Below are 16931 nucleotides of genomic sequence, written 5' to 3' on the forward strand. Positions count from 1 at the left end.
CTTTCTCTTTTCTTCTCTTCTTTTTTGAAATGGGGTCACATTGTGTTGTTTAGGCTGGCCTTAGGTGATTTCCCTACTTCAGGGTCCTGAGTAGCTGGGACTACAAGTATGAGCTACCTCTCTAGGCTTTTGATGTTACTTTTAGATTCAGCTTTGTCCCTGCATTTTCTCTCTTCTTTTGAAGAATTTGAGACATTTGAGACAAGAGTCTTGCTGTGTAGTTCAGGTTGGCCTCAATGTGATTCTTCTGTCTCACTCTTCCAAGTGCTGAAATTAGAGGTGTGTGCCACCTTGCTCAGCTGTCCCTGCACTTTGTGAGATTTCAGTAGTGTTTATTTTTTAAACTTTTTTTTTTTTTTAATTATCTTTTTGAGATAGGTTCTCACCATGCTGTTTTGGCTGGTCTTGAGCTCACTTTGTAGCCCAGACTGTTCTCAGACTTGCAGCAATCCTCTTGCCTCAGCCTCCTGGGTTCTGGGATTACAGAAGTGGACGTCTGGCTTTCAGTAGTGTTTAGGCATAGTTGATCTGTTGATCCTTATGAATTCATGAAATACTACAAAATTCTTAGCCAACAGAGAAGGTTTATTTGTTTGTTTGTTTTAGATAAGATCTGCTGCCTGTAACCTAGCCTGGCTTAGAATTTGCAGTGATTCTCTTGCCTTAGCCTCCTGAGTGATGGAATTACAGGTGTGCACCACCATGTCAGGCAAAAATATGGTGGTGTTCAATATTTTATGTTAAGGCACAAAGGTTTTCTGCGACAGAAAAGAGCTTTAATTAATTAGAATATAAAATTTCCCCAAGATTGTGGTCAGTAGTATTTGTACTGTAACATTCTGCACATATATGTGTGTCTGTGGGCACATTTATTATCTTAAACCAAAATGGAATACTGTATATATAAACACCAGTTCCCCCAGTGTCAGATGAACCACGCCTAGCAGTTCGAGAGTTGGGAGAGGGCTTAGCATACTACTTGTCCTTGCATATATTTTTTTGTGGCTTTGTGAATCAAGAACTGTAATGACTGCCAGCCTAGAGAAGGGATGAAAATGGTATGCCTCTGTTTTTGGGTGTGTTCTTCTTGCCCTTTAGACAATGTGATATTTCAAAAGGAGACTGGAAAACTCAGGTCATAACTCTTCTGTGAGTCATATAGTATGTTGAAGAAAGTGTTTCTATAACTTTAGGTGGTTACTTTTAAGAATCTGTGGACAGTAAAATTGAGCTCTGAGGCTGGTTGTACTCTAGTGTTTCAGATTGCGTCTTGCTTTATGGTGCAGGCTGGCTTCACACTCTGTCAGTCTTCCTTCCCCCACTTCTAGAGTGCTGGAATTAACAGGCGTGCATCACCATGCCAGTCTTTGCCCTAGGGATCTTAAAGGAGCTCTTTGCCCTTATGGGAGTTTTAGAAATGACTGGAGCCAATTTTGGGTGTCACAACTTGGGGGAATACCACTGTCTTATACAGGGTACAGGCCAGGGATATTGCTACAAATGGTATAATGCTTAGGAGTCCCTCACCTCTCACCCCTTTGAATGTCAAAGCAAAGTTAAACAGCTGCAGATGTCTTCTTTCTTTCTTTCTTTCTTTTTTTTTTTTTTTTTTTTGTGTGTGTGGTACCAGGGATTGAACTCAGGACCTTGTGCTTGCCAGGCAAGCGCTTATTCTACTGAGCTATCTCCCTGACCCTTTTTTTGTTTTTTCCCCAATAGAGCCTTATTATGTAGTTTAGGCTGGCCTTGAATTCATGTTGGCCTGGATCTCACAGTAACCCTTGTGTCTTCATGTACTGAACGTTGGGATTACAAATGTGTACCCCCATGCTCAGCAGCCACAAATGTCAATAGTGGCAAAGTTGAAAAACCCAAATCTATACTGTTGAATTTTTGCAATCATGGGGATTAACCCAGGGCCTTTATGCAGAAGGGCTATAGCCCCAGCCCTTTTCTATTTTTAAGAAAAGGTGTCATTGAATTACCCAGGCTGGGTTGGAACTTGTCCTCTTGCTTTAGGTGTTGAGTGCTTGGATTATAGGGATGGACTTCTATGTCCAATTCCCACTGTTGAATTAACTGATTAAGCTCTGTATGAACTTATTTTGGTCTTATTTTTTTGTGGTGCTAGGTATTGAACCCAGGATCTTGCATGTCATATAGTTGAGCTATATATACTCCAAACCATAAGTTTTCTTTCTTTTTTCTTTTTTTTCTTTTTTTTTTTTTTTTCCCAGAACCGGGGATTGAACTCAGGCCCTTGTGCTTGCCAGGGAAGCACTTATTCCACTGAGCCATTTCCCAGGCCCCCAACCATAAGTTTTCTGAAATAGTAATTAGTTAACTTTAATTAACAGGTTTTATTGAATTTGTCACTGTCAGATGGTCTTCTGAAGTATTTGAGGGGACATTTAAACTTTTCCCCCATAATTTTTATTTTACTTTGTAGTATTCCAGGGCTTTTGGAGCTGAGCTATATGCTTACCCCTTTATTTTTCATTTTTGAGTCCTGGTCTTGCTAAGTTACTAGATTGCCCAGGTTGGGCCTACTTGTGTTCCTCCTATGTGAACCTTCCCGAGTTATGCAGTTATAGGCATGTGCAACAGGACGTGGCTGCTATTGGTATTTAATCTAGATTGGCTTTGACCATATTTTGTGGCCAAGGCTGGTCTCAAACTTGTGATGGTCCTACCTCAGCTTCCTAGGTGCTGGTCTTAAGGGTGTGTGTCACCATTCCCAGCCTTCATCATTTTTTATGATAGAATTTCTTGGGGTTTATGTTTTGTGTAAGACAGAAAAGGCTGACTAAGCTTTATTTGTTTATTTATTTTATTTTATTTTTTTTTTGCAGAACTGGGGATTGAACTCAGACCCTTGCGCTTGCCAGGGAAGCGCTTATTCCACTGAGCCATCTCCCTGGCCCCCTTGTATAATTTTTTGATACAGGATCTTATATGCAGTTCAGGCTGACTGTAATTTCACTGTGTAGCCCAGGCTGATCTTGAGCTTTTTGCCTCAGCCTCCTGACTGCTGAGATTACAGGCATGTGCCACCATGTTTGGATATATTTATGTTTTTCTATTTTGTTCGCAAACCCAAATCTTGTCCTGTTGAATTTTTGCAATCATGGGGATTAACCCAGGGCCTTTAGCAGAAAGACTATAGCCCCAGCCCTTTTTCTGTGTTTAAGAAAAGGTATAATTAAATTGCCCAGGCTAGGGTTGGAACTTGTGGTCCTCTTGCTTTAGCTGTTCAGTGTTTGGATTTTTGTCTTTTGTCCCCATACCCTTCCCCATCTCCAAAGTCTACTTCTTAGATTGCTTTCATTTTTCATTTAATTAGGTGTGGCCAGGTATGGTGGCTCAAGCCTGTAATCCCTGCACTTGGGAGCTGAGGCAGGAGAATCATTGTGAGTTCTAGACCAGCCTGGGCTGCAAAGTGAGCTCAAGGCCAGCCTGAGCTGCATAGAGTCCTGTCTCAAAAAGAAAAAAAAAACCTTGAATATATTGCCCTTTCTCTGTCCACTTATCTGTTAACAGGCATTTAGGCTGTTTCCACAGCTTAGCTATTGAGACTTTCACCACTATATATACCTGAATAATTTTTTTAAAAAAATTGTTTATTTATAACAAATATTTTTCAATTGTGATATGCTGATTTTGTTTTGGGTATATAGCTAGCAGTGGGATAATTGGATTGAATATTATTTTTCTGTTTAGTTTCTTGATGAATCACCACACTGATTTCCATAGTGGGTTCTACTATCTTACATTCCCACCAACAGTGTGAAACACTTCTTGCATCCTTAACCAGCATTCATTGCTTTTGGTATTCTTGGTAATAACCATTCTGAATGGAGTTTCAGTGTAATTTTGATTTGTTTTTCTCTGACGATTAAAGATATTGAACATTTTCTCATAGACTTATTGGCCATTTGTACTTCTTTCATGAGGTGTCTATTCTGTTCATTTGCCTACTTTATGATTGGTTGATATGTCTTAATTACAATACAATAGTGAGTGGAATAATAGTATGTATAATAGAGAGTTTCAGTGAAACAGGCATATGCAAAGGAGAAACTGATCATTGAATTCCTAGTGTATGTCTGGTACTATTTTTTGAGATGGTATTAGATTTATAAATAGAGATAAAAGTGTATGGAAATTTCTACCAGAGGCCAAGGATGGTGGTCTCTGGTAGAAAGTATAATTCCAGCACTTGGGAGGCTGAGGCAGGAGGATTACCACAAGTTTGAGGCCAGCCTGCGTTACATAGTGAGTTTTAAGCCATCTGGAACTACATAACAAGACCCTTTGTCAAAAAAACCAAAAAATCCCTCCCAAATCACATTGCGACCAGGTAGTAGAGTTTACTAATTTACTCCATAATTTTTTAGTTGATTGTTTGCAATGTGTGGGCACCGTTCTGAGAACTTCAGAGATAGAACATTGAAAAAATGAGAGAAAATTCCTGTCCTTACAGAGTTTACATTTCAGAGGGGAGAAAGTCAAGATTTAGACCCTACCTAACTTTATTGTAGAGCCTATTTAAAAAAAGAAAAAAATTAAAAAAATACATGTAAATGAGGAGGGTTGAGGAGGAAGAAGCATTTCAGGCCTTGGGGAGGCATTGTTACATAGGTTGTATGTTTGAAGTTTTAGAATCCAGACAGGGCCTGAATCCAAACTTTTCAATAGAAAAGAATAATTGAGATAAGAATAAATTTTTCTGGAGGATGGTGAGAGTAAGGAATTAAGAAAAAATAAGACCATGGGGAGAATGATGAGTTTGACTTACAGAGTGTGGATTTTGGCTTTGAATCAGCAGTCCACAAATTTTTTTTGTGTGTGTGTGGTTTTTAGGATTGGCTGAGGCTTTGCACATGCTAAGCAGGCATTCTGTTACTCAGTACATCCCTAGACTGTTAGACTTTTGTGTAGGGGCTGTCATGATATGCTTTGTGGTATAATGGAGTAAGAGTGGTCAGACCTGAGGGGTGAGATAAGGTTTGGAAATGGTGACTTGGATGATTATTGTGACTGGCAAGATTAGAAGATGGCATTAGGGATTGAACCTAGCACTTTTGCCCTGAGCTACATCCCCAGTCCATTTTTATTTTTTATTTTGAGAAAATGTCACACTAAGTTCTAAATTGCTCAGGCATGGCTTCAGTTTGCAGTCTTTCTGCCTCAGTATCCCAGAATATTGCTTTGCTGCTAGGCTAGGCTCCCCTAAAATTTTGATGAAGGGACCTAAAAGATGAGGGAGTCTGTGATATTAGGATAAATCAGGCATCAGCAATATATGACACTTGGAAAGGGGAGTTAACATGAAAATTTTGTATGACAGATATAGTGCTATTGTCTCTATGAAGCCAGAGATAAAAGTTAGCAGCTCGCTTTTTAAAATCAAATTCTTTTTTTGTTGTTGTTTATTGAGATAGGGTCTTGCTGGTAGTTCAGGCTGACCTTGAACTCACTGTGTAGTCCATGCTGGCCTCAAACTGGTGACAAACCTCTTGCCTCAGCCTCCTGAGTGCTGGAATTATAGGTGTGTGCCACCATGTGAGACCCTGGCCTAAAAACGAAAAAAGGAATTGAATTTTTGGTGGTGTGTACAGTTCAAAAATGGTATTTCCTTTTTACATGGCCCAAACCAAAGGAATCTTTTTTTTTCATCCAGTGGGTATTGATGACTTTTTTTTTTTTCTTTTTTTTTTTTTTTCTTGATTGAACTGCATCCTCAGCCTTTTTTTTTTCTTTTAATCTTTGAGACAGGGTCTCACTAAGTCACAAAGTTATCCAAACTTTCTTTTCTCCTGCCTCATCCTCCCAAAATGATGCTGGGAATTACAGGCATGTGCCACCTTGCCTTCTGGTGCTGATGACTCTTAACCCTGCTAAGTATGGGAAATGCGTGCTCATCCCAACTCTCCCACTAAAATACGGCTTGTTCCTTTCACTCTGTCTTGAGTACTGTGCTACAAGGAGCAAAACAAGAATATAAACTATCTTTTTTTTTGTTGAAGCGTCCATGTAAGTATTCAACTTTTCATTGTGCACAACTGCATACATTTTTATCACTGGATTATTTCAACTTGCCTGTAGCTTGTAATTTTTTCTCCCACATCTATGATTCTGACAGATGCCACCTACATCCTTAGTGTTGTAACTGTCAAGTATATGCATCATTCACTTATTTTACAATTGCGTATTGTGTGCCTGCTATGTATCATTATAATAACTATGTATCATGTTCACATTGCTGACTGTAAACTGTAATAATGAAATAGGTTGCTAGGTTTGCCTGTATCTGAGTCTTCAAATAAATGATTTAAACAAGGGAGACATTTTTCTTTCACATAAAAGTGAACCATTATCTGGGCATATAGTCCTAGGACACTGCCTCTTGCCTTGCTCCAGTGTTCTGGGTGTTGCCTAAGTGTACCTCACCCAGATGACTCATTCCTGCCTCTACTACCAGCCAGCAGGAAGTGGGAAACGCCTGACCTGGAAGTTGCCTGTGTGTTCTCCAGTCACTTCCTATTGGTGAGAACATAGTCTCATAGTCATACTCCAGCTACAAAGTTGATTTGGAACTGTTTCTTTTAGACAGTTATATGCCCAGCTAAATATCTATTGCATACCAGGAGGGACAAATAAATAATGGGGGGAATGACTAGCCATCTCTGCCAGAATCAGAACTGCTTTTAAAAAGGGCCACATTATTTATTTCATAGGTATTTTTATTTTATTTTATTTTTTTGTGGAACCGGGGATTAAACTCAGGTCCTTGCGTTTGCCAGGCAAGCGCTTATTTTATTGAGCATCTCCCTGGCCCCTTCATAGGTATTTTTGATGTAGCGTGAGATACCTTTCTACTGTTTTTCAGGGCTTCATCGCTTAGCAGCAAGTCAGGTGAAATTCCACAAATACTCCCCTCCCCATTTGAGACAGGGTATCCCTATGTAGTTCAGGCCTGCCTTGAACTATGTAGAGCAGGATTGCCTTGAATTTATGGTGATCCTTCTGTCTCAGGCTCCTAAGTGCTAGGATTATAGACATGTATGACCATGTCTGGCCCCAACCCTTTTTATTTTTTTTTTTTGAGTCAGGCTCTTGCTAAATTGCCTAGGTTGGTTTGGAACTTGGGGTTCTCATCCTTCAGCCCCCAAATACATGGGATTACAGACATATGCCACCACACCTGGCTGAACTTTCTTAATTTTAAAGAGGTAAAAATTGTCATTTTTTCCTTGTACAGTTAATGTATTTGTGCTGTTTATGAAAGTTTTTCTCTCTTGATATTAAAAAAAGATATATGTGTATAGGAAGCTAACTTAATTAACTTAATTTTCCTCTACATTAACATAGGTGATGCCATGGAGAGTGGAAGGCCTGGGCCAGTGCAAGTTGTTTTGGTTCACAAAGACCAACATTCCTTTGAGCTAGAAGAGAAAGCCTTGGCCAGCATCCTCCTACAGGACCATGTCCGAGATCTTGATGTTGTGGTGGTGTCTGTGGCTGGTGCCTTCCGCAAGGGCAAGTCCTTCATTCTGGATTTCATGCTCCGATATTTATATTCTCAGGTAAGGAGGAATTAGTTCATTTGAAGGAAGAAAAAGAGACATTTATGTGTAAAATAAGACCATGAATTATCCTTACTGTATAAGATTACATATTTAAACTTAATAAGGAGGCTAAGGGTGTAGCTTAGTGGTACAGCATTTGCTTAGCAGGTACAGAGCCCAAAGTTTGATCTCCAGTGTGAACACACACACACACACACACACACACACACACACACACATTTAATGGAAATTTCTTATTTCTTCTGTAGAAGGAAGGTGGTCATTCAAATTGGTTGGGTGACCCAGAAGAACCACTAACAGGATTTTCATGGAGGGGAGGTTCTGACCCAGAAACCACCGGGATTCAGATCTGGAGTGAAGTTTTCATCGTGGAGAAGCCGGCAGGGGAGAAGGTAAGATTGGAAAGACTTCTCATACATGCTAGACTGAACAATTCTTTAGATGTTAGCCAAAATAGAGTTTAGTATGACTGTTTTATTTTTTAGTATTCAAGGAGATTTTAGCTTTCAACTTGGATGGCATAAAGCAGAGGATTCTTTTCATTTTCTTTTGCTTTTTTTTTTTTTTTCCTTTCAGAACCAGGGATTGAACTCATCCTTGCACTTGCCAGGGAAGCGCTTATTCCACTGAGCCATCTCCCTGGCCCCTTTCTTTTACTTTTAACTAAAAGTCAGCATTCTTTAATATGTATATCTGTTTTTTTTTCTTTTAAATTATGTATTTTTTTAAATTTCATTCTTTTTTTTTATTAAACATTTATTTATTGTGTGTGTGTGTGTGTGTGTGTGTGTGGCCAGCTCAGCCCACCAGGGGGCGGGCTGGCTGGCATGTGGTGCTGGGGGATCGAACCGCGGTCCCTGTGCTTTGCCAAGCTTGTTCTAAGTAGGTGCTTTAGACCACTGAGCCATCTCTCCAGCCCCTAAATTATGTATTAATCATATGAATATGGTAAATTTTATACATTTCCTTACTGGTGGACTGTTTCATTGCTTTTTTTTTTTGGTAACATGACAGTGTGTGTGGGAAGAAAATGGGGGCTTGAACCCAGGGCCTTAGCACTGTCCTACATCCTCAGCCCTTTTAAATAGTCTTGTTAAATTGTCTAGACTAGGCTTGAATTTATAATCTTTCTGTCTCATACTCCTGGAGTGCTGGGCTCACAGGCATATGCCTCACTTGTCCAGCTTTTCTTTTTTTGTCTTTTTTATCACAGTGAACATCCTGATAAGTATCTTTGTGAGTAAATGTGCAGTTGTGTCTTTAGGTCACAGCCTTTAAAATTATGTTTATGACTTAACTATAGTACAGAAATCAATCTGTTGGCTAATGACTAGAACTTTTTTTTTTGTGAGTAGAATTTTTAAAAGACAGGACTGGGATGAGAATTAGAGTATAAATTGAGCATGGTGGCAGATGCTTGTGTTAGCCTCTTAGTTCTCTGTCACCAATTTTTTTTTTTTTTTTAGACAGGGTAGTTCACCATATAGTTTAGGCTGGCTTTAAACTTACAGCAATTCTCCTGCCTCAGCCTCCTGAGTGCTGGGATTATATGCATGTACCTCCATGCCTAGTTTGTTATCAGTTTCTAATGTAAACTTGCAGGGACTTTTACTGCATATATAGGCAAATAGTAGAGAAATCTATTTCTTTTGAAATACATAGTACACTTCATATACTGCTCTCCATTTTTATGTTTTCCCATCTAAATAACTTAAAGACTATTTTACACTGGTACACAAAATTTTTCTTTCTTTTTTTTTTTTTTTTTTTTTTTTTTGAGACAGTCTTACTTTATATATAGTCCATGCTGATCTTGAACTCTGTGTAGCCCAGAGCTTGTGGACTTCAAACATCTTTGTCCACACCTGATACTTTCTGATTTTAGACAATCTGTCGTGTATGAAGTGGGTTTCATGGTTTTGATTTGCATTTCCCTCATGATTTTGAACATCTTTTCTTACGTTTATTGGCCATTTGAATATTTTCTTGGGAGAAATGTTTATTTGAATCAAGTCTATATTTTAGTTGGGTTATCTTTTGTTTCTTTAAAGAAGCTGTTTTCTGGTAGTACTGGGGATTGAACCCAGGTTCAATTATGATTGCTAGGCAGATGTTGTGCCATTGAGCCACAACCTCAGCCTATAAAAGATTGCTTTTATTTTGAGACAGCTTTGATGAGTTGCCCAGGTTGCCCTTAACTTGAGGTCCTCCCGTGTCAGCCTTCTGAGTAGCTGGGATTATAGGCATGTAGCATCACATCTGTCTCTTGTCTTTATTTTTGAGTTGTAGAATTTCCTGATACATTGCAGATACTAGACCTTTCTCTCATTCTATGGGCCGCCGTTTCACTTTTCTTGATAGTGTCTCTTCAAGTACAAACACTTGTTTTTGTTTTTTGTACTGGGAATCAAATTTAGAGGCTCATGCTTGCCAGTCATGTTTTTAATTTTGATGTTTATTTTTCTTTGCTTGTTTGTGTCTTAGGTGTTATATCTAACAAACCCATTGCCTAAAATAAAGTAACTGAGATTTTGGTGTATGTTTTCTCCTTTTTTTTCAAATGTATTTAGTACAGGGCCTACAGGGTCCCACTACACAGATTGGACTCCTAGTGATTCTTCTGTTTTCAGCCTTGCAAGTGCTGGGATTAGAGGCATGCACCATCACACCCAGTCTCAATTGCCATCTCAGCTCACCCTGGGGGTGGGGCCAGCATGGCACACTGGCACTCTGGGGATTGAACTCCGGCTATTGTGCTCTGCTTAAACAGGTGCTTTAGTCGGCTGAGCTATCTGGCCCCCTTAGGTGTATGTTTTCTTTGCAGAGTTTGTGGTGTTCTTACATTTGAATCTGATCTATTTTGAGTTATTTTGTTCATGATACAAAATAGAAATCCAATATCATTCTTTTGTATGTGAATATCTGTAGGTCCAGCCATGATTAGTCTTAATTGTCCATGTATCTTGATAGTACCTTCATCACAAATCAGTAGAAGGTGAACATAACATTTTCTATCACAGGGTTTCAGTGTTTAGGCCAGAAACTTGATTTTTATCTTTTCTACCCAGGATTCTCTTTTGCTTGAATTTACATTACCTATTCTACTGCAGTGTTTTGGTTTTTTTTTTCCCCCATAGTGTTAATTAGGATAATGAACATAAACTCAAAGATAAATGTGTTAATACCTGAATATACATTATTAAATGTTATTTCTAAGAGTGAAAGTTGTTACATATTATTTGTATTTATTACTATACCTCTTACTTTAAATCTTTCTTGACTATGAAATTTCTCTTCTAAGGCTCAGTAAAATCCCACAAAAAGCTTCCCTGCTGGCTTTTGCAGTAATCTAGGTTTCAGTGAAGTCAGGCACTCATTTGACAAATTTTGTTTTTGCTTTTTAACTTTTACTAGTACACATTTGCAGTAGACAAATGTACTTATCTTTTTGAGTGTGTTGAACCTTGTCTTTTCCTTTACCTACGTTATGTACAGATCTGAAGATTTATGTTAAGTTATATGACTGGGCATACTAAATAGAAAGTTATATAAGGATTGTGAAGTTAACATTTTACATAAATCTCATGTTTACATTAAATAGATTCATTGGCCATTTTATTGTATTTTATTTTAGAATTTTTATTTTTTTATTGTAATTTTATTGAGAAACAAATATGAATGAGACAGTTTCAAAGCTGATTAATAGGACAGTTTTGATAATCAATACATTGTACATTGTTATCTTCTTAGTGGTTATCCATAGTACAAGAAACAGACAGGATATCCTGTCCAAACACTATTAGTGCACCTCTTTCTTCTCATTGAATTAAGTGGAAGTAATTGTATATCTATCCCAACTATTTTGTATATATAAATACAAAATGATCTTTCCTTTGTATCCCCTTTTTTAGTCCTATCAGAGGAGGATTCTGTTGGCATCTAAATACTATAGGTGTTTAAATTCAGCTAAACAATCCAACACTGTCTAGCAGTCTATAATATTAGTGGGTTATCCTCAGAAGTTATTGACTTGAGCTTTTTACAGCTCATCATATTAATATGGCTTTACTTTATATACCTCATTTTTATACTTTTCTGCTGGATGGTTAAGACCAAGATAAAGCAAGACCTATATAACAAGAAATGTAACTTTTGTATCTGATAAGGTTAGTCAAGTACTCTGAGGATTTATCCTGTAGTCCTGTACCACACTTTGTAGATCCTTTGTCAGTGTCAGCTGTGAGGATGAGTCATGGCCATGCTTGACCAATTTGCTCTCTGTGAAAGCCTGAGAGAATGTTTTTTTCTCTCCCTGTGACTCTCCTCAGGCACACTATACATCATCGATCACATTCCTGTATGGCTCCATAATCTTGATCAGAAAATTTGGAGCACAACTGAGTTACATAATGTTACAGTACAGGTTCTCCTATGTCCCGAGTCTTCACTGACCTTGAAAGGCTGACCTTGCAGCCCTTTCTTTTCTCTTATTGGCCATTTTAGAAAACCTGAGGTTTTGTGAAGCTTTGTCATATAGGTATCTTTATTTTCAAATATTTTTTACATGTACTACTTAGTATATGCATAATGGTTACATTCATCATGGGGCATTGATAAATATATATAACACTTCCTCCTTTCTGTTCCCTTCCTCTCCCTTTGCCCTTATATTTTATAGGGTGTAATGTTAGCCTAGATCCACCATATGACATCTTTGTTGTGTTTCATCTTTTGTGAAGGTTGAGTTGAATGTTAATTTTTTTTTAAAATCATTTATTTATTTATTTATTTATTTGGTAGAGTCTTTATTTTTTTTTAAATTTTTATTTATTTGTGTGTGTGTGTGTGTGTGTGTGACCAGCTCAGTCCACCAGGGGGCGGGGCTGGCTGGCATGTGGTGCTGGGGGATTGAACTGCTGTCCCTGTGCTTTGCTAAGCTTGTTCTAAGTAGGTGCTTTAGACCACTGAGCCATCTTACCAGCCCCTGAATGTTAATTTTCTCATGTTCAATAACTAGAAAACTAGAAATTTAAGAAATGAATATAGCTTTGCAGATAAATGTGAAAAATACTTCAGCCCATAGAGTTAAATCAGTATGTTAAATTTCTTTTTCAATGATATCAGCAACAACAAAACGTTCAAAGACACTCTGGGTGATGAGCTAATGAGTTTATTGGCCTTTTTGATTGTGGGGCAATCCATGTTGTTCCTTATGCTTGTTTTGTAGCATCTTACCAGGTTAGATACACTATCTCCAGCAAAGTGCTTGAGTCAGAGCAAAGAACCTAAGTAGTGGGACTTTTTTTAGGACCCATGAGCAGAGGTGTAAGGCTCATGTAACAAATATGTCCTGTATATGTCCCTCCTTCTCACTTTAATCCATTTCTATTTTTCCTTTTTTTTGTACTGGGAATAGAACTCAGGACCTTGTGCTTGCCAGGCAAGTGCTTACGCCACTGAGCTATCTCCCTGGCCCTTCAAATTTTTTTTTTTTTTTTTAGCAGAACGGGGATTGAACTCAGGCCCTTGCACTTGCCAGGGCAGCACTTATTCTACTGAGCCAAAATTTTTTTTTGAGATAGGGTTTTCCTATGTAGTTGAGGCCGGTCATGAGCTCAGTTTGTAGTCCAAGCTGGTCTTAAACTCAGTGATCCTTCCGCCTCAGCCTCTCAGGTGCTACAGTTATACATGTAGACTATCATGCACAGCCCATTTGTGTTATTTCTTTTCTGTTTCAGGTTGCAGTTGTTCTAATGGATACCCAGGGGGCATTTGACAGTCAGTCAACTGTGAAAGACTGTGCAACCATCTTTGCTCTGAGTACCATGACTAGTTCTGTTCAGGTAAAACCATGTGACTTGGAAATAAAAAAGGAATGCAGTAAAGGGAAGACATCTAGTTTTTGGGTTTTTTTTTTTTTTTGGTATTTTAGGGAAGGGTCTACAGGGTGTTCAGGGTCTCACTACTAGATCGGACTCTTAGTGAGTCTCCTGTTTTAAGCCTCCCAAGTGTTGGGATTACAGGTATGTACTACCACGCTCAGTCTCAATTGCTATCTCAGCATGCCCCAGGGGCAGGACTGGCACTGTACGTCTGGGATCGAACCCCCAGCCCCTGAGCCTGCTTGCAGGTGCTTTAATCTGCTGAGCTATTTGGCTGGCCCAGAAACGTCCTTTTTAGATACACATTTAAGTTAAGCTCTTAGAAACTCAAGATGAGCTAAACTATTTTTCCAGTTTGATGATAAATTGTGTATAACATGTTTCAAGAAAAGCCAAAAACATGGAAATTGAAATTATATCAATTATGTCATTTAGAAAATGTAGATTTGGTAACCACCTAAGAAAGCTAAGGAAGCATTTCATGATTTTAGCCTTACAGTTTTCCAACAGCCAGATAATATTACTGTTTGAACAGACTTCATTTTCTTCTATTTGAAGTAAGACAGAATAATATCAATCTGAATTTTTGTTTTCTAGATATACAATTTGTCCCAGAACATTCAGGAAGATGATCTTCAGCAGCTGCAGGTATATATATTTCTCATATATATTAGCATATCATATTAAAGTTTTAAGATTAAGAAAAATAATTGGGTAGTTTGTAATAAACATTTGAAATGTGAGGGAAGGTTTTTTGTTTTGTAGTAATTCTGGCTCTGTGCATGTATTGTTGAGGTGGATCAGAGTGGTCAGAGAAAGGCTTTACTGATTTGGACAAAGAATGGAAGAAAGTGGGTGATGAGGTCATACAGGCATATCTTGGGCAAGTATTAAAGGAGAGGGAGCGGCAAGAATGATTCTGAGGTGGAGTAAGGTGACTCAGAGGTGGGGTTGGCATATGGGATGGGAGGGGACTGAGTGATGAAGTCAGAGAGACAGTGAGGTCTACGTCCTCTGGAGCTTGGACATTTTCCTCTGGGGGAGATGGGAACCACAGAGTTTTGAACAAAAGAATGATGTTACAAGTTATTGTAAAAAGATCATTGGCTGCCTCGTATAAAATAGATTTTTTAGGAAGGCAAGTTATTCCAATAATTCAGGTGAGGTTAAATAATTAATATTTGCTAAGTGCATAGAACAGTGTACCTGGAGAATAGTATGTGCCTAATAATTGTTGGCTATTACTACACATTATTATTATTATTTAATTACTTTTCCATGGCAGCAGTTCTTATCTGTTTTTCCTAGAAAATACTCTTCACTGGGTATTCTAAAGTTGGCTGTAATTCCTAGTATGCTTCTCTAATTTCTACTACCCCCACTGACATTGAAGGAAATATACCAAAACTTGAGTGAGTGAGGGTGTCATTATTATGAGAACCTTAAATCAGATTCATACTCCAGTCCTCTAAAAACAAACAGAGCAAATCTTTTTTTGTTTGTTTGTTTGTTTGAGATAAGGTCTTGGTCTGAGTTTAGGCTGGCCTTGACCTCACTATGTAGCTTAGGGTAGTCTTGAATTTGCAGCAGTCCTCCTGCCTCAGCCTTTTGAGTGCTGGGAGTGCAGGTGTATGCCTGGTTGCTTCTAGATTTTGCGGGGGGGAGGGGGGCAGTACCTGGAATCGAACTCCAGACCTTGCACTTGCTAGGCAGGCAGTTGTGCCTCAAAGCTATATCCCTGGCCTGCTTCTAGCTTTTTTAAAAAAATATTTAGTACAGGGGTCTCACTGTGTAGATCAGACTCCTAGTGCTTCTCCTGTTTTCAGCCTCCCAAGTGCTGGGATGACAGGCATGTACCACTATGCCCAGTCTCAATCATCACCATCTCAGCATGCCCTGGGGGTAGGGCCAGCACAGCTGGGATCGAACCCTGGCCCCTGTGCTCTGCCTAAGCAGACTCTTTAGTCTACTGAGCTATATGGCTTGTCCTCTTTGTAGATTTTTAAGAACATGTTGATACAGTTTCCGATTTTTAAGATTTAAATATTGATAACATACTAAGTTAAGATTTCTCTTTATTTTTCTCCATCCTTCAACCTGCAGTTTTCTTTCTCTCTTGTTTCAAAAATTATATTACAATATAAAGTTTAAAAAGTCCAGGGCTGGCCAGATAACAGTGAATTAAAGTGCCTGCTTAGGCAGACATGTACCCACAGTTTGATCTGGCCTGCTGTGCCGGCCCTGCCCCTGGGGCACACTGAGATAGCAATTGAGAGTGGGTGTGGTGGTTCATGCCTGTAATCCCAGCACTTGGGAGGCTGTGAACAGGAGGATCACTGTGGTTCTGATCTGTGCAGTGAGACCCTGTAGACCCTGTCCTAAAATGCAAAAAACAAATAAATAAATAAAAAGTCCATGGGGCTGGGGATGTAGCTCAGTGGCGCAGTGCCTGCTTGGCAAGCACAAGGTCTCAAGTTTGATCCTTGGTAATGAAGGAAAAAAAAAGTCCATATTACATGGGTATATATGAGGTGTGATAGAAAAATATGGCATGTATTTAAATAAAAAGGTATTACAGGGCCAGAGATAAAGCTCAGTGGCACAGTACATGCCTGGCAAGCATACGGTCATGAGCCCAGTTCCAGGTACAAAAAAAAAAAAAAAACAACCTATTACAATAAATACACATCACCATTAAGATTCCTTCTAATACTCCCCATTTTGGAACACAGTTGTCCTGTCATTCTTGTTACTATCTGAAGTAATTTTGGCAGTTGTCCTTTACATCTTTAGTTATACTGTTTTGTCTGTCTTGATATCTTGAATCTATTCAAAACATTCCTCTTTCATGTTCATTTTGACTTTAGGGAAAAGCTGAAAGTTACATGGTGCAAGATCTGGTGAATACAGTAGATGTGGACACACTTTTTATTTTTTATTTATTTATGTATGTGTGTATGTATTTGGTTGTTACAGGGTCTCACTATACAGCTCAGACTTGTGATCCTCCTGCTTTCAGCCTCCCCAGTGCTGGGATTACAGGCATGTGCCACCATGCCAAGACTGCGGTCAGCTCAGCCCGCACTGGGGGTGGGGCTGGCGGGGCATGTGGTGCCAGAGATCAATTTTACAGTCCCTATGCATGCCTAAGCAGGTGCGTTAGTCTACTGAGCTATCTTGCCAGCCCCCACACTGTTTTTATAAGTCTGCCTTTCTGTTGGATAACAGTTTGTAGTAGTATTCAACACATTTTGTATTCCACTTTGTAAAGACTCTCACAAAAGAGAAGAGACAGGCAGAGGTTCTTGGCTTTGTGGAAGTCAAATGCTCGTTGTAAAAGTAGATGGCAGTCGGGGCTGGTGAGATGGCTCAGTGGTCTAAAGCACCTACTTAGAACAAGCTTAGCAAAACAAAGGGACCACGGTTCAATCCCCCAGCACCACATGCCAGCCAGCCC

General features: G+C 39.0%; 1 protein-coding gene across 2 annotated transcripts in view; it reads left to right on the forward strand.

Moving 5' to 3' along the window:
* Atl3 (atlastin GTPase 3) overlaps positions 1–16931 on the forward strand; it is a 50136-nt gene that overhangs the window by 6778 nt on the left and 26427 nt on the right. The window contains exons 1-5 of one of the 2 annotated variants that reach the window (XM_023703965.1): positions 6490–6549; positions 7375–7589; positions 7841–7984; positions 13331–13435; positions 14072–14122. In XM_023703965.1, coding sequence (XP_023559733.1) covers positions 7383–7589; positions 7841–7984; positions 13331–13435; positions 14072–14122 — 507 coding nt within the window. In that variant the 5' untranslated portion in view covers positions 6490–6549; positions 7375–7382. Of the gene's footprint in view, positions 1–6489; positions 6550–7374; positions 7590–7840; positions 7985–13330; positions 13436–14071; positions 14123–16931 lie in introns of those variants that run through there. The other variant, XM_004643792.3, reaches the window with a different exon arrangement.

Source organism: Octodon degus, unplaced genomic scaffold (genome assembly GCF_000260255.1).
Source record: "Octodon degus isolate 3935 unplaced genomic scaffold, OctDeg1.0 scaffold00184, whole genome shotgun sequence".
Classification (NCBI taxonomy): domain Eukaryota; kingdom Metazoa; phylum Chordata; class Mammalia; order Rodentia; family Octodontidae; genus Octodon; species Octodon degus.